The 19,063-nt window shown below is 34.3% G+C and overlaps 1 protein-coding gene across 4 annotated transcripts in view; it reads right to left on the reverse strand.

Annotated features, from left to right (window-relative positions):
* Positions 1-570: 570 nt before the first annotated feature.
* Positions 571-19,063, reverse strand: part of LOC128227192 (P protein-like) — a 55,327-nt gene continuing 36,834 nt past the window's right edge. For all 4 annotated transcript variants that reach the window (XM_052937484.1, XM_052937482.1, XM_052937485.1 and 1 more), the window contains 14 exons: positions 14,215-14,410; positions 13,662-13,733; positions 11,767-11,889; positions 11,444-11,568; positions 10,615-10,753; positions 9,973-10,114; positions 9,056-9,200; positions 8,638-8,689; positions 7,799-7,907; positions 6,567-6,694; positions 6,006-6,170; positions 5,342-5,429; positions 4,691-4,784; positions 571-2,091 (listed from right to left, as the gene is read on the reverse strand). In XM_052937484.1, the coding sequence (XP_052793444.1) occupies positions 1,989-2,091; positions 4,691-4,784; positions 5,342-5,429; positions 6,006-6,170; positions 6,567-6,694; positions 7,799-7,907; positions 8,638-8,689; positions 9,056-9,200; positions 9,973-10,114; positions 10,615-10,753; positions 11,444-11,568; positions 11,767-11,889; positions 13,662-13,733; positions 14,215-14,410 (1,681 nt within the window). In that variant the 3' untranslated portion in view covers positions 571-1,988. The remainder of the gene's footprint in view (positions 2,092-4,690; positions 4,785-5,341; positions 5,430-6,005; positions 6,171-6,566; positions 6,695-7,798; positions 7,908-8,637; positions 8,690-9,055; positions 9,201-9,972; positions 10,115-10,614; positions 10,754-11,443; positions 11,569-11,766; positions 11,890-13,661; positions 13,734-14,214; positions 14,411-19,063) is intronic.

The following is a 19,063-nucleotide window of genomic DNA, read 5'->3' on the forward strand; positions in this document are numbered from 1 at the left end:
TATACTCCCTTTAAACAAAGATAGTCACATAGGTATGTATGTCATTAATGCGACAAATTTTATGTAGTTTTAATTTGTTGTCTTATATTCTAGTTTATAAAGCATAAAAACAAATGTCAATGATAAGTGCTCCAAACAGGCAAGTCATTCAATGCAGTGGAGTTCTAGTATATGACTGAGCAAATAATGTTTTCAAAACATTGGAATGTTTTCATAAAACCATTGACGTTGACCTTTGTATGAATGACTACCCTAAAATATAATGGTCATCTACTGGTCAACGGCAATCTACCACTGAAGTATTTAAGTCTTATATACGGTAATGTTGAAAAAAATCCAGTCATTTTGCGGACAAAAAATATATAACGATGTTAACCTTAATATTTGAAAAACTGACACCAAAATCCATAGGGCAGATACATACCACAAAACTTCCTTGATATTGTGTGGACAAGACATGGTCTACAAACCCACTGACAGACCTACCAACATTGACAAACTACTTCCTGAATGGAGGCATTAAATTCAGTGTAAGACATCTAAGGCATATACAGTAAATAAGCCAATGAGGATAGTTTGTACATGTTTATTGCATTAATAAAAGTCAAATATGTCTAACAGTGAAATAAATATTTGGCTGGAGAGCCACAGTTTAATCATAGCCACTAAACATATTACGGTATATATTATCATGCTCTTTCAATAAGACATGACAGTAATAAGCATGTTTTACATAGATGTTAATAATGTTATAATGAATGAAAAAATTAAATAAAAAATAGTTATATTGCAATATTGATAATTTGATACAAAAAAGGTAACAATAATATAAAATAACACAAAGCAATATATGAGAAAATATTGCACAAAATTAAAATAAACTTGTACATTAATTCTCTCATTGTAAAAAAACAAACATTAAAAGTTACATTTTAACATAGCATTACAACTAAGTAATATGAAAAATAGATTTGGTACAAATCATTAATTGCTAATATAATAAATCAAAACATTTTTTTACATAATACAGAGTGTTTGGCAAGCAGTATGCAAAGGTAAATATTTCCCCTGTTGTTAATGATTTTTTTTGGCTAATTCCAGCCTGTAATAATTTTTACTTGCAGGGAGCAACTTTGGTACAATTTTTTACAGAGTGGAAATTTGTATTTTTCTGAGTTTAATTTGAAGTAAATTTCCAATGTTTTACCTTTGTACAGAAGAACTATAAATATAAGCAAGTGCAATGGCCTGGATGATAAATGCAAATAAATAAATTTGATTATAACTTTATGGGATTTATAATTAACTTTGTGAATAATGAGCATGTTTTCACTAAAAAAGGCAGAACCAAGAAACTAGTCAAGAAACTGTCTGCCATGTGCTCTGCTGTTATAAGATGTTCTTGCGGCTTGCCTTTTAAGAATATTCGTCCTAACTACTTAAATCTTAAATCTGTAGGAATGCCACAGACGGCAGCAAGTTTGTTTTTTATTATCTCGAGTTATTCTTTACAACTAAAAAACTGGTTTCTTAAGTTCAGTTCCAAGTACATAGCAAAATAAGAAAATTCGAGCACTTGCAGTTTGTTTCACTTTACAACGAAGATCTTAACATGAATAGGCCCTAACTGTGGGTCAAGTTAATAATGACAATAATTTTCCCATCCATACATTAAATGATCATACTTTAGAACAAACTGCAGAACATCCTGCAGAACTTAATACATAACATAATGTAGAACTTACCACACAACTACTGCAAAACATATTGCAGAACATTACAGAACAAACTGCATAACATACTTCATAACATTATGTTAAACAAACTGCATAACATACTACATAACATAGTTTAGAATATAATGTAAAAGGTACTACATAACATAATGTAGAACATAATGCGTAACATACTACAGAACATACTGTTGTGGCCATTTAAGGTAGCTGATGTCACATCTATCAGAACACAAAGATTTGTCATTTGTCACATTAACTTTGTTGCACATCATCATGCCATTTAAAAGCCACATGGCATATCAGTAGATACACAGTCGCAACAATGTTGGTCACTATCATCATAGGAAATCCAACTCTGAAATATAAAAAACTCAAATGATGTAAAAATATATATTGAAATGATAGTATAATTTAGGTAAAAGGCTGATTGTTCATTTACTGGTTATTGACCAGCAGATGACCCCTAAATGATGTTGAGGTCAGAAGGTCTCCCCGCATTTGTGGTTCCGGAGCTTCCGTTCTCTGTTACGTTGGACACTGTTGTATTATTATGTCTCCCCCTCTCTGGGGGAGACATATTGTTTTTGCCCTGTCCGGTAGTCCGTCAGTCCGTCCGTACGTCACACTTCGTTTCCGATCGATAACTGGAAAACCGCATGACCTAGGATCACCAAACTTGGTAGGGAGGTTGGTCGTGAGGTGTAGAGGATCCCTATTGTTTTTGGGGTCACTAGGTCAAAGGTCAAGGTCGCGGCGACCCCCAATGTAAAAAACATTTCCGCTCAATATCTTGAGAATGGTTTGACCTAGGTTCACCAAACTTGGTAGGGAGGTTGGTCATGAGGTGTAGAGGATCCCTATTGTTTTTGGGGTCACTAGGTCAAAGGTCAAGGTCGCGGCGACCCCCAATATAAAAAACATTTCTGCTCAAAATCTTGAGAACGGTTTGACCTAGGTTCACCAAACTTGGTAGGGAGGTTGGTCATGAGGTGTAGAAGATCCCTATTGTTTTTGGGGTCACTAGGTCAAAGGTCAAGGTCGCGGCGACCCCCAATGTAAAAAACATTTCCGCTCAATATCTTGAGAATGGTTTGACCTAGGTTCACCAAACTTGGTAGGGAGGTTGATCATGAGGTTTAGAAAACTCCTATATTTTGGGGGGTCACAAGGTCAAAGGTCAACGTCGCTGTGACCTCTAATGTAAAAAAATATTTCCGTGCAATATCAGGAGAATGCTTTGATCTAGTTACATTTTATACCAGTTTGATTGATTGGAAGAACTGATAAGATGTCATAGTATAGCCATGGACAGGATTCTGTGTTTATAAAAAAAAGTCTCCTTAAAGCTTCAACTGAATTTATTATGTCTCCCCAATTAATGGGGAGACATATTGTTTTTGCCCTGTCCGTCAGTACATCCGTCACACTTCGTTTCTGCTCAATAACTAAAGAACGCTTGCACTCAGGAACTTTATACTTGGTATGCTAGTTGGTCATGACTAGTAGATGACCCCTATTGATTTTGAGATCAATAGGTCAAAGGTCAAGGTCGCAGTAGATATTCACTATTTAATACAGGTGAATAAACCAAACTTCACTGTTGGTTTGTCTCCTGTCCATAATTACAAATTTCATGTCCATCTTTTTTTTTCTCAGATATGACCACACAATAGGGGAGACAAGCGCTTTTTCAAAAAAGTAATCTCTAGTTTAAAACTAGAGTATGCTTGGTCATAAAGTCCTCAAACTTAGTATGGAGATTGGTCATTACCAGCAAATGACTCTTATTGATTTTTTGGTCAGTAGGTCAAAGGGCACGGTCTTGTTGAGCTTGAACACACAAAAAGCTAATCCAATTGATAAAAAGAGTGTGCTTGTTCCTACAGTCCTCGAATTTAGGAGAGAGAGGTTAATCATGACCTGCATATGACCACTATAAAATTGAGGTCAGCAGGTTTAAATTCAGGGTCACTCAGACCTTAAACACAAAATATTTGTCCAATCTGATAAATATAGAGAGAGTGCTTTGACCTACGGTCCACAATTTGGTGAGGAGGTTGGTCATGACCTTAAATTACCCCACAGACATTTCATGCGAAATGACTTATTAGGGAGGTATAGATGTTTTACAAACATTTCTAGTGCTCTAACAAGGGCTATCCCTCCGACAAGGCCCAGTCTGGGGCATGCGTCATGTGATTGTGACAACTCTTATTGTAATTAAACTAACACAGTAGTGATTGTGATTGTTTTCCAAATCTAATCTTTCAAATTTGGCCAAAATCCACTGATACAGCACAAATTTGGAAATATCAGCGATGCTTGAGCTGGTCAAAACATGACAGCTAGCATTTCAGTCACTGTATCAGGTTTCGCTTTATATTAACTGCTTTATACATATTTTTTTAAAAGAATGCTGATGAAGGGGTCCTTTCAAAAGCTTAATCACAAAGATCACAAAGAAGTGTTTGTCTACCTGAATTGTCATGATGACTGAGCAAAAATGAATAGTTAATTAATAGATATGAATAATAGGTTAGGAAATAACAACAAAACAGGCTAACTGAATGGCTGAACTGAAAATTTGTTGATCATCACATTATTACAACATTCACATTATTTGTGAAGAAATGTTTGTAATATCACAGACCAAACAATTACTGCCTCTCAGTAAAGTGTGAGAATGAGATACTTGGGCGTGTAATGCTTAAGATTTTCAAGAAATTGGGAACTGGTTCCCACAATAAAACGCCATGACTAAATATCCCTGGGTGAGCTTGAACCTCCAACTTTTGGGGTGGGACAGAGACCTATACCACTACACTCTTCTTACCTCTTTGTCAATATTAGGGTATGTCTTTTTTCGTTTTAAAAGACAGTGTATAACCATAGGCAGTATCCTCCTTGAATAATATCTTGACTAAGCCAAAGAAAGATTGTTAACAATAACCAACCTAAAGAAGTCGCCAAAACTGAAGCCATAACCGTGCTGTTCCGCTATTCCCGCAGACACCACATTGGCTGATGCTCCTATCAGGGTTCCATTACCTGCAACCAATGCAATATACAATGTATGTGGTTTTAAAGGATAATATTCCTGTTGTGAATTTTTTTTTATCTACATAACTTTTTCTCTACTACGGTACTAATAATTATAACAGAATTGTTAATTACCAGTAAGTTGTTTTTACTCATCAAAGAAGAAGTGCCAAATAGGAAACTTTTGGGTGTTGCAATGATCATAGCAAACACACAATATATTTATATATTTTGAGAGCGAATCTCAAACCTGAATATGGTTTCCTGCGCCCTATATATCCAATATCGGATCAACTATGTACCTTGTAACGTATATATCATGTTAGCTCACAACTAACCTCTGAGACCCAAATGCTATAACAAGGATAAATGGGAATGGAGGTAGCTCGCAACTCACCGCCAAGAGAACTGCTAGAGTCAGAAAGAGTTGGATTAGAGGTAGCTCACAACTTACCCACTAGGCAGGCCCTGAATGCTATAACCTGGACCAGCGGGAGTTGAGATAGCTGACAACATCCCTCATACAGGCCCAAAATTCTAAGAAATAGAGGTAACTGCTAACTTACCTCCGAGACAAGCCCCGAAAGCTAGAGCCAGGACAAGCGGAAGTAGAGGTAGCTCAGCCTCTTTATTGAGTTGTATCAGGATTGGGATCTGATGAGATAAACATATCAAGACATTATGAAACTTACAGATCTATATTAGGCAAAAAGAGATGATCTTTTGTGGTTTATTGCTAATACTTGTCATCATTGAAAGTTGTTCATAATAATTATTGTTTCAATAGGATCTTTCTGCATATCGATTTACAAAACTTTATCGTTTATACATTATTCAAGTGCCAACGTTTTTAAAAAGAATTCTGCTGTGTTGATGAGTCAGCTGTAGGGAGTGCCTATTATTGTTCTAGTACAGGTCAACATGACCTTAACCTTGGACCTATTGATCCAAAAAAATCAATAGCAGTCATCTACTTACCTTACCCAATGTGTATACCAAGTTTGAAGTCTCTACACAAAGTCATTCAAAAGTTATTGATCAAAACAATAGTGTGACGGCGACTAGGACACAGGACAACATACTCATGTGTCTGCCATGCTTTACAGGCAACACAATTTTTTTGTCCTTGACTCTAATATGATTAAACTGACAGTTATTTAATAAAAAGTATCAACATGTTACAAGAATTGGTATGGTTGAATCAAATACTTTTAAAACCTTAAAACCAACCATTGCTGTGGTAAATGGAATGTTGTCAATAAAGCTGGAGGCTATTGCAGACACCCAGATAATGAGCAGCAGAGCCACAAGGAGCCTGTTGTCTGGCTCCACCCCCGATATCACATTCTGTACCCCGTCACCGATCCATCGTATCAAACCAAGCTCATTCAAGGCCTACAAAGAAACAGATTTCATGTATTTGACATGCAAAAACAAGAAATGCATAAGCTTAGGATGAAAACCATGGTCTTTTAGGGCCTGTTGTCTGATCTCTATCTAAAATCCAAAGTTCATTCAGAGCCTATGAGGTAAAAAAATACAATGTATTTAGTAATATTTACTGTTACATATTTCATTTATTTTTGTTACACAAACAAAGTTTTCATCAATTCAAGCTGCACTCCCTCTATAAGCTCTTCAAGAGATACTCCATTCTGCTTCCTCTCACTGTTCCCCTCAAATGTATTGCAGAAACTCCAAAACCAGGCAAGTTGGGCAGGAAAACCTTGCTCATGACTGGTTAAGACATATAAGAATTTGGTGAAATATATGCTGAGTATTTGGACTAACCTCCATCAGTGAGAAGAGAGCTGCAAAGAAGATCAGTGTGGACCACTCAACCTTGTGTAAGATGGTCTCCAACTCCTGCATGTCCGCCAGAACCATCAACATTATGGCTCCCAGGATGGCTATCCAGCCTGTGTAAATAGAGAAAGGGAGGTGAGCTTGCACCACTCAACCCTGAGCACAATGCCTGATAGAACCATCAACATTATGGCTCCCAGGATGGCTATCCAGCCTGTGTAAATAGAGAAAGGGAGGTGAGCTTGCACCACTCAACCTTGAGCGCAATGCCTGATAGATCCATCAACATTATGGCACCTAAAATCATACTATCCAGCTTGAAAAAAAAAATAGTATTACATATATAAATTTGATAGCTAACTATTAAATGGCGAAAGTAAACTAGGAAAGAGGAATGGTGTTTCTAGTGAGGAGCTTTAACCCCTGACATATGGAACTCTATGATAATGGAACTTAAGAGTCAATATACTCCTTCCCAATTATCCTTTCAGATTGGTCCTGGCTTCTACCTTTTACTCATTAGTAAAGTAAACTCGGGAGAAAAAGTGTCGAACACCAGACAGACGGAACATTAGCATGGAGTTGCACTGATTGAGCTAACAGGGTAGCCAAATCTTACCCAAACAAACTACATGGCCATACTTTTGAATTGGTTCTTGAACACTACCTTTATCATGTTAAGTTTGTGCATTGACCAAGCCAAATGAGGATAAAAAAGTTACTTAAAGCATAACAAAATCATGCTGTGCATTTATCTTACATTCTTACAAGTTGAAGATTTTATAAGCCTAAGCCATAAGGAATTCCACAGCAGACCTTTATCAAGACATTTATTGAATTAATGAATGAATGCATTGCAATGGGGTGCCAACCGTTAACATCATATGTATCACTCAGCAAATAAGGGAGCATAACTCTAGTATTATCGCCCAAGTGATGAGACTTCTACACAATAATTATAAGCATAGTAATGGTGAACTTGCGCACCAAGTTTCATATTACTGACAAGTGGATTTTCTCTGGTTACTCCAGCTTCCCTCACATAACAGGACCACTCACTCACGCAGCATTGTGCAAATGAGTGACATAATTAGATTTTTTTTGTTTCGTTCACAATCATTGTCAAGATCTTTAAGATGACAACAACACCAATGCCATAACAATGCCTAAACTACTGTTATTACCTGTTAAAAAGGTAAAAACTTGTGTGTACTGACCAAGTCCAATGTAGAGGCCACTTATGAAGGAGTAGATAAAGAAGAGAAGAATGACAAGGAACAGGACCAGACCACTCTTGAACAGCAGCACAAAGTTGGTGATCTTGTACTGGAAGGGAATGATAACATTGATGAACATTTCCAATGACCAGGAACAGGAACAGACCACTCCTGAACAGCAGCATAAAGTCAGTTATCTTGTACTGGAAAGGAATGATAACATGGTTGTACATTTCCAATGACCAGGAATAACACCTGACTGCTCTTGAACAGCAGCACAAAGTTGGTGATCTTGTACTGGAAGGGAATGATAACATGGTTGTACATTTCCAATGACCAGGAATAACACCTGACTGCTCTTGAACAGCAGCACAAAGTTGGTGATTTTGTACTGGAAGGGAATGATAACATGGTTGTACATTTCCAATGGCCAGGAATAACACCTGACTGCACTTGAACAGCAGCACAAAGTTGGTGATCTTGTACTGGAAGGGAATGATAACATGACAAGGAACAGGAACAGACCACTCCTGAACAACGGCATAAAGTCAGTGATCTTGTACTGGATAACATTGACTGGAAAGAAAGAAAAGTGTATTACGCATTTCTCTTATGTTTCACAAAACAAGAGTGTCTGTGACTTTGCAGTGCATAAAATATGAGAATAATTTTAATATAATTAGAAACACCCTGAGTAGGACTCAAACCTGCTTCCCTACGACTGATGCTAATAGCAACTAAATTATTAGGAATGATAACACCAAGGCCATGACAACACCTCATTTTTTTACATAAAAGCTAAAATTCAACCTAAAGTGACTAAAAACTTTAACTTCTACCTTTTTCTCTAGCTCTGCTGTCATCTCTTTGAAGTTTTTATGCTTTTTCCTCCTGTAAGAAACGACAATATCCACCAATAACGACTGTTATAAGTTATCAATATGTTGAAATTATATTTCCTACTAAAACTAATTTTCCTGCTGCAAGAAACAATGATAAAAAAATATTTACAGCTAACAGTCACTATGAATTGTAAATACTTTGGAACAATAATTGCTCTAAAGTGATTTGTTATCTTGGTATAGTTTATCCTAATATAGTCTAGCTTGATTGTTAAGACAGCTATAAGCTGAAAATAATCATTCGGGAAGAAACTAGGACTGTGATTTTTTGAGAAGCAAAGAGATCATGTGTGGGGCTTGAATCCATGGCCTCTTGGATTGTTACTTTACCACAAGAAACAGCATCTTTTCTCACTTTATCTTGTACAAGGCCTTCACTTGCTGGTTCTCAAGTTCCGCAACTCTCTGCAGGAAGATTGCCTGCATTATCTTTTCTTCCCGAGATATCGCAACGATCCGCATGGCTGCACGCCTCCACATCTCTATTTCATGTCGCAGCTCTGGAAATATGAATACATGGACCATACATATTGTTAACCAACATAGAAATGCTAAGCTATAGTAAATGCACACTCGACCCAATTTTGAAAAACAAGCTCAAAGCCCGAGTTATGTATAAGTTCAATAACAAGGGTTGGGTGTACTTAATTGTTTCTACCATGTTGTAAAAATCCCTTACAATAATAAGCATGCTTACACTTAAATATTGCTGTAATTTACCCGCACTATTCTTATTGCCTAATTTTCTGGGTAACGTTCTTACAAGAAAGATAATGTATAAACAATAACACGGAAAATGCTCTCCAACACAGCAATTCAATTGCCATTAGGCAAACTAGACACACGTCAATGAATTTACATTTCACTAACCTATGTATTAAAAGACTTAAGGTATTGTTTATGAACAGTTCTTGTTATCAATCATTTATTTGTAAGATTTAATTTATAACCTACAAGAAATAAAAAATGTATTAAAATTTGAATTTTAGTTTGAACTACTCATTTTTTAGAATCCTGCCAAAGCAAGGACTACCTGCCTATTTCATTTGATTTTTTTAGTTTCACTAAGGGCCTACCAGGACAGGTTAAACAAAAATTCAAATCTTTGAGCTGCGGACAAAGTTTTCATGAAACTGATAAGCACGACCTTGACCTTCGACCATTTAATCTTTGCCGCTACAACATGTTAAGATTGTTTAAAAACAATCAACCTCAGAATTTTAGAAATTGTCACATCTTGAACCATAATCATAATTACAGTATTAATCAAACCTGCTACTTCAATGGAATCCTTGTTCTCAAGGTCTTGCATGTTTCGGTAGATGAATCTGAGCAGACCGTAGCTGACTATTGACACAAACACAATCCCTACAGTCATATGACCGGAAAATGTTGCAAAGTGGATTCCCTCTGGCTGGAAAACATGAGAGACAACAATTTTATTTAGCATTATGATATTTCACCATGACATTTATGTGGGTTGTATTTCATTAAACCGATCTATGCTTCATATAAATTCCAATTTCAAAATCTAGTGGTCAACAAGAAACAGCATGGAAAAAAAAAATGTTATATTAGTGAACATAATGTAAATTTATAAAAATTATCCTCTCAACAATAAAATACTGCAATAAAGACTTATTTTGTTAATCACATGTGTTAACTGTCAAGAGCACCCATCATTGTTCTACTGAAGGTCACCATAACACTAACCTTTGACCGACTACCAAAATCACTAAGGGTCATCTACTGACCATGCCTTATGTGAGAATCTAGGATGCTAACAAGGCTGACAAAGAGAGCACAGAGTACATTTAATCCCTTCATGTCTGCCATGCTTAGCAGGCATCCCATTTGAAACATTTCATATTCATTTGCTGTAGAATATCCACTTTTCACAAACTACAAACTCACACTGTTTTTGACATCTTTATGTGAGACAATGATGACATTTGGAGGGTCCCCTATTGCTGTTGCCGAACCCCCAATGTTAGAAAACAGCACCTCAGCGATCAAGATCTTCTTTGGGTCAAGGTTCAACACCTCACACAGTCTGAAAAAATAATATTGGCCTCATCTTATCAATAAACATTTACTATGATATCTTTTTTGAATTGTATTGATAATAGGACAAATTTCAAAATCAATCAGAGAAATGATCAAAAAAGAATATGAGAACTTGCTACACATGAGTGTGTTAGTGTAGTGTACATTATCAACAAGTTTCAAGTAAGAATCTCATAATCTTGTAACTGCTATCAAGTTGTACCAAACATTAAGTTCTTGCACAGTCTGATTGCACAGTGATGATGATGATGATGATGGTGGTGGTGATGATGATGATGATGATGATGATGATGATGATGATGATGATGATGATGATGATGATGATGATGATGATATCATTTTAAAGAAAACTGATTCATGTATGGTAAAGGTCAAATGAATTGAATGAGTTACAATGTATCTTCCCATATTTCTTTCTAACAAACTAATAGCCATATGTATTCTCTTACTACAGTTAACTACATTTTTGAAAGTAAATCCGTAAAACTTTTAATTGCAAAAGTGTATTTTGGGACAAAGTTTCTTGTTTACTGCTAGATGCTTCTGAAAGAAAATCATTTTAAACTTTGAACACGACACAATTGCAATAAACACACATTCAATGGTATAATCACAGCCCAAACTTGGCCAATTTGTTCAATAGACAATAAATCAGATGGAAAGGGTATGAACTAACCTAATTGTAACTGGAGTAAGCAGAAGTATGGTTGTAACGTTGTCCAGGAAAGCTGACACAATGGCACTGAAGGCACACAACAGTGTAATCAGGGGCCAAACTTGACCCTTCGCTAGCTTGTAAGCCTGAAAGGGAGGTAATCCTCAATTAAGAGGAGTATAACACAAAACCATGTAAAATGTACCTTGTATTACAAATAACTGACTTTTGTTCCTAAAAACTATATCTTAAACATCTTAAAAAATGTTTTGATTAGTTTTGAAGACTTTTATTTCAACAAAGAAAGTCAGGATAAGTGTTGTTTTTTTAAATATATCACCTACCTGCAAGGCACAGAAGTCGAAGAAGCCAGTTTCCGAGAAGATGGCAACAATAATCATCATACCGAAAAGTAGAGAGAGGGTCTCAACATCTAGCCATGAAATAATTGTTTCCAAGGTAGGGCGCTAAAACATGAATTAATTGATAAAAATTATGCACATGTTCTAGAATTAAATATATAATCCATCCAAATGTAACATTCTCTTATCATCAAATTTGTATGAGAATCTAAAAAAAATAATTCTTGCACACCTTACAGGCATTTTCAGTGAATGTGGCCATTCTGCTGGAAAAGTCCATCAGGCAATTAACCCCCATGCAAAACAAGTCCCACGCATCGACGTGCATTAATCAAATAATTTTATCATAATTTTTTAGTCCCCAACATGAAATAATGTCATTATTTTTATTTATATATATCTACCGGTAGTGTCACGAATGAATAGCACTGAAAACATGTGACATTTAATGTATTTATATTAAGTTATCCAAAATTAAATTATACCTTATGAACAAAGTGCCAATGAGAAGTTATTTTTGCAAGAAATATGATTACAACATTTATAGATTAATCTTTTGAAAGACTAGTGTTTTAGAGAAAGTATCTGATGGCAACATTGATAAAAAATAACGTGAAATGCTTAAAAATGTGTTTTCTAGGTTTTTTTCACAACACTGGAAAAGTAAGGGTTTGAAAGAAAATGATAAATCAAGTATTTCCAGTCAGGATAAAAAAAGGCTCTTGTGAAAACTGCCAACTTGACAAGCCTCCTGCATGATCCCTTTGGTCAGATGTTTTTAATACCAACAGAAACAAATAATACATATATTATTACTCCAGCCTTAGAGTAAAGATGTTTCATGTATCACAGTGTACAAGAGAATATGGTGACACTGATTATCATGACAATCAGCAGGGAGGAAGTCTCTATATCCAGTTTTGAATAATTTTCTCCAAGGCGGGACACAATAACAGTTCACCATGTGAATGTTTTATGGGAAATACCTGTCAATTAGTAAGTGTTGCGGTTGTCAATTTCAGTTCAAACTGTTTTACATTAAATTTTCATTTCTTGATGAAAAGGGACCAAAGTCTTTACAGAAAAGACTTTGGTCCCTTTTCATCAAGAATACAAGAAATAATTTCGAACCCAGGGAATTTTAAAAATCACTCCTGTGTGACATTGCTCATATGAGGATTAACGGAATCGCATCAACATCTATCATTTAATAGTTAAACCACTTAGGCATAACCTTATGATTGCCTGTTATATGTACTATGGTAGGATGCACTCTATTCGCAAGTTTCCTTTTTTTGGCAATTCTATGTTTTGGAAAATTCCACAACACTATAATTTATATTCACTATGGATTTATCTGATCATCAGGCCAGAACTTCTCGAAACATCTTAAGCATAACAGGTTTAAGTATCATTTTTTTTCATTTTTATAGCCAAATTACTTACTTAAAATTGATTTTATCGACTAGTTCATGACTATCTTTAAAAAAAATCCTTTAAAAGTTTCTGAACTATTTAGGAGAAAATAATAGAATTTAAACCCAAACAAAGATAGTGAGCTTAGCTTGATCCTGTTACAAGGACTAAAGATTTCTGGAGAAATTGGGGCCGCAAATGTTAAATAAAAGTTTATGCTTACTTAAACTTTGCGATCTAACTAAATTGTGAAAAATCGTGATGTTAACCCCAACAAACATCAGACAACCAACAATAATTTGCTTCCAAGGCTAAGACTAGTTTTTTTTCTACGTGTATTAGCGAAAGAACTGAAACTAGGCAATAGCATTGATTTATTGATATTGTTTCAGAATACTATGCAGCATAAATTTGCCCTATCCGAATGATTGATATTCTATTTAATTCTGATAAAAACCTACCATTCCATATTGCGCCAAGATTGCTATAGCCACTGTTGATCCTAAAATGGCTGCCAATGTTCTGTGGACCAGCTAAAAAAGGACAAGAATTTGTTCTGGTATAAAGAGATTCCAACTCAAAACAGCCAATTTATTTCCTTATTGAAAATAAAACAATTTTGTTACTTTAAGAAACCATTAAAGACATAAGAATATCATTTCGATTTACATCATAGTACATGCATACAGTATGTGAAAATAACTCTGTTGCCTTCACTTCTCCCAATAATTTGCTGTTTTTGAAAAACATAGCTTTCATGTGAAAATATCTGAGACTACAAAATAAAATATATCCACTGTTAGCTGTGTAACACAGCTCAAGAAGATAAAATTGATGTTAACATGTGTTTATATATCTTAAAAAAAAAGTGGACGCCAACATGCAATCAAAAGATCTTATTATCTTAAAAACCAGACAAGCTAACAAAAAGTCACTCTATCCTAGAACATTCAGGTACATAAATAAATACAGGTACATGCAATATATACTTGACAAAACTTGACAAAACCTTACATCAAAAATGATAAGCCCGTAGACAAAGAGGAGCACCACAAGAGCCCAAATCTCCTTGGCCCGAGTATCACGGTTGAACTTGTAGCTAAAGTCTATGGGGTAACATTGCTCATTCTCAGCCTGCAAAAACTGAGCTTTCGACAAACTCTCATTCCCCAAAACCCAGTGGATTTTCAAGGTTACAGTATCACTGTCACTGCAAGAAATAGAGTTTGTTTCAGATTAAGATAGCAACAATAGTAATTTCATTGAGTAAACACAAAAGAGTGACATTGAATGACAAAAAAATAGTTTTTTTGTAAAACAAACCTGCATGTCTCACAAGACATGACACTATTCCTGTAGTACTCTATATTAGAAAACACGCACAGGAAATAGATTTAACGTCAGTGACTTTGTGCCTCTAAATATCACTTTTTTATGGTCCATAAAATGAGATAATACACATTAACATCAATCCAAAACTGTATACTATAGATACTTGAATGAGATGTTATTGACTGTATACTATAGTAACTTGAATGAGATGTTATTGACTGTATACTACAGATACTTGAACATGATGTTCTTGACTGTATACTATAGTTACTTGAATAAGATGTTCTTGACTGTTAACTACAGTTACTTGAATGAGATGTTCTTGACTGTATACTATGGATACTTGATGAAATATGCTTGACTGTATAATACAGATACTTGAACGTGATGTTCTTGACTGTATACTATAGTTACTTGATGAAATATTCTTGACTGTATACAATAGTTACTTGAATGAGATATTCTTGACTGTATACTTTAGATACTTGAATGAGATGTTATTGACTGTATACTATAGTTACTTGAACGAGATGTTCTTGACTGTATACAATAGTTACTTGAAAGAGATATTCTTGACTGTAGGCTATAGATACTTGAACATGATGTTCTTGACTGTATACAAAAGTTACTTGAATGAAATGTTATTGACTGTATACTACAGTTACTTGAATGAGATGTTCTTGACTGTATACTACAGTTACTTGAATGAGATGTTATTGACTGTATATTATAGTTACTTGAATGAGATGTTCTTGACTGTATACTACAGTTACTTGAATGAGATGTTATTAACTGTATACTATAGTAACTTGAACGAGATGTTCTTGACTGTATACAATAGTTACTTGAAAGAGATATTCTTGACTGTAGGCTATAGATACTTGAACATGATGTTCTTGACTGTATACAAAAGTTACTTGAATGAAATGTTATTGACTGTATACTACAGTTACTTGAACAAGATGTTCTTGACTGTATACAATAGTTACTTGAATGAGATGCTCTTGACTGTATACTATAGTTACTTGAATGAGATGTTCTTGACTGTATACTACAGTTACTTGAACAAGATGTTCTTGACTGTATACTATACATACTTGAATGAGATGTTCTTGACTGTATACTATAGATACTTGAACGAGATGTTCTTGACTGTATACAATAGTTACTTGAACGAGATGTTCTTGACTGTATACTATAGTTACTTGAATGAGATGTTCTTGACTGTATACTATAGATACTTGAACAAGATGTTCTTGACTGTATACAATAGTTACTTGAACGTGATGTTCTTGACTGTATACAATAGTTACTTGAATGAAATGTTATTGACTGTATACTACAGTTACTTGAACATGATGTTCTTGACTGTATACTACAGTTACTTGAACGTGATGTTCTTGACTGTATACAAAAGTTACTTGAATGAAATGTTATTGACTGTATACTACAGTTACTTGAACATGATGTTCTTGACTGTATACTATAGTTACTTGAACGTGATGTTCTTGACTGTATACTATAGTTACTTGAATGAGATGTTCTTGACTGTATACTATAGATACTTGAACGAGATGTTCTTGACTGTATACTATAGTTACTTGAATGAGATGTTCTTGACTGTATACTATAGTTACTTGAATGAGATGTTCTTGACTGTATACTATAGATACTTGAATGAGATGTTAGTGACTGTATACTATACATACTTGAATAAGATGTTCTTGACTGTATACTATAGATACTTGAACAAGATGTTCTTGACTGTATACAATAGTTACTTGAACGTGATGTTCTTGACTGTATACAATAGTTACTTGAATGAGATGTTCTTGACTGTATACTACAGTTACTTGAACGTGATGTTCTTGACTGTATACTATAGTTACTTGAATGAGATGTTCTTGACTGTATACTATAGTTACTTGAATGAGATGTTATTAACTGTATACTATAGTAACTTGAACGAGATGTTCTTGACTGTATACAATAGTTATTTGAAAGAGATATTCTTGACTGTAGGCTATAGATACTTGAACATGATGTTCTTGACTGTATACAAAAGTTACTTGAATGAAATGTTATTGACTGTATACTACAGTTACTTGAATGAGATGTTCTTGACTGTATACTACAGTTACTTGAATGAGATGTTATTGACTGTATATTATAGTTACTTGAATGAGATGTTCTTGACTGTATACTACAGTTACTTGAATGAGATGTTATTAACTGTATACTATAGTAACTTGAACGAGATGTTCTTGACTGTATACAATAGTTACTTGAAAGAGATATTCTTGACTGTAGGCTATAGATACTTGAACATGATGTTCTTGACTGTATACAATAGTGTCTTGAACATGATGTTCTTGACTGTATACTACAGTTACTTGAACAAGATGTTCTTGACTGTATACAATAGTTACTTGAATGAGATGTTCTTGACTGTATACTATAGTTACTTGAATGAGATGTTCTTGACTGTATACTATAGATACTTGAACGAGATGTTATTGACTGTATACTATACATACTTGAATGAGATGTTCTTGACTGTATACTATAGATACTTGAACGAGATGTTCTTGACTGTATACTATAGTTACTTGAACGAGATGTTCTTGACTGTATACAATAGTTACTTGAATGAGATGTTCTTGACTGTATACTATAGATACTTGAACAAGATGTTCTTGACTGTATACAATAGTTACTTGAACGTGATGTTCTTGACTGTATACAATAGTTACTTGAATGAAATGTTATTGACTGTATACTACAGTTACTTGAACATGATGTTCTTGACTGTATACTACAGTTACTTGAACGTGATGTTCTTGACTGTATACAAAAGTTACTTGAATGAAATGTTATTGACTGTATACTACAGTTACTTGAACATGATGTTCTTGACTGTATACTATAGTTACTTGAACGAGATGTTCTTGACTGTATACTATAGTTACTTGAATGAGATGTTCTTGACTGTATACTATAGATACTTGAACATGATGTTCTTGACTGTATACTATAGTTACTTGAACGTGATGTTCTTGACTGTATACTATAGTTACTTGAATGAGATGTTCTTGACTGTATACTATAGATACTTGAATGAGATGTTATTGACTGTATACTATACATACTTGAATAAGATGTTCTTGACTGTATACTATAGATACTTGAACAAGATGTTCTTGACTGTATACAATAGTTACTTGAACGTGATGTTCTTGACTGTATACAATAGTTACTTGAACGTGATGTTCTTGACTGTATACTACAGTTACTTGAACGTGATGTTCTTGACTGTATATTATAGTTACTTGAATGAGATGTTATTGACTGTATACTATAGTTACTTGAACGTGATGTTCTTGACTGTATACAATAGTTACTTGAACGAGAAGTTCTTGACTGTATACTATAGTTACTTGAATGAGATGTTCTTGACTGTATACTACAGTTACTTGAATGTGATGTTCTTGACTGTATATTATAGTTACTTGAATGAGATGTTATTGACTGTATACTATAGTTACTTGAACGTGATGTTATTGACTGTATACAATAGTTACTTGAACGAGAAGTTCTTGACTGTATATTTTACATACTTGAATGAGATGTTATTGACTGTATACTATAATTACTTAAATGAGATGTTCTTGACTGTATACTATACATACTTGAATGAGATGTTATTGACTGTATACTGTACATACTTGAACGAGATGTTCTTGACTGTATACTATAGTTACTTGAATGAGATGTTCTTGACTGTATACTATAGTTACTTGAATGAGATGTTCTTGACTGTATACTATAGATACTTGAATGAGATGTTCTTGACTGTTTACTATAGATACTTGATGAAATATTCTTGACTGTATACTACAGATACTTGAACGAGATGTTATTGACTGTATACTATAGTTACTTGATGAAATATTCTTGACTGTATACAATAGTTACTTGAATGAGATATTCTTGACTGTATACTATAGATACTTGAACCAGATGTTATTGACTGTTTACTATAGTTACTTGATGAAATATTCTTGACTGTATACAATAGTTACTTGAATGAGATATTCTTGACTGTATACTTTAGATACTTGAATGAGATGTTCTTGACTGTATACTATAGATACTTGAACAAGATGTTCTTGACTGTATACTATAGATACTTGAACGAGATGTTCTTGACTGTATACTATAGATACTTGAACGAGATGTTCTTGACTGTATACTATAGTTACTTGAACGAGATGTTCTTGACTGTTAACAATAGTTACTTGAACGTGATGTTCTTGACTGTATACAATAGTAACTTGAACGTGATGTTCTTGACTGTATATTATAGTTACTTGAATGAGATGTTATTGACTGTATACTACAGATACTTGAATGTGATGTTCTTGACTGTATATTATAGTTACTTGATAAAATATTCTTGAATGTATACTATAGATACTTGAACGAGATGTTCTTGACTGTATACTATAGATACTTGAACGAGATGTTCTTG

Source organism: Mya arenaria, chromosome 3 (assembly GCF_026914265.1).
Source record: "Mya arenaria isolate MELC-2E11 chromosome 3, ASM2691426v1".
Taxonomy (NCBI): domain Eukaryota; kingdom Metazoa; phylum Mollusca; class Bivalvia; order Myida; family Myidae; genus Mya; species Mya arenaria.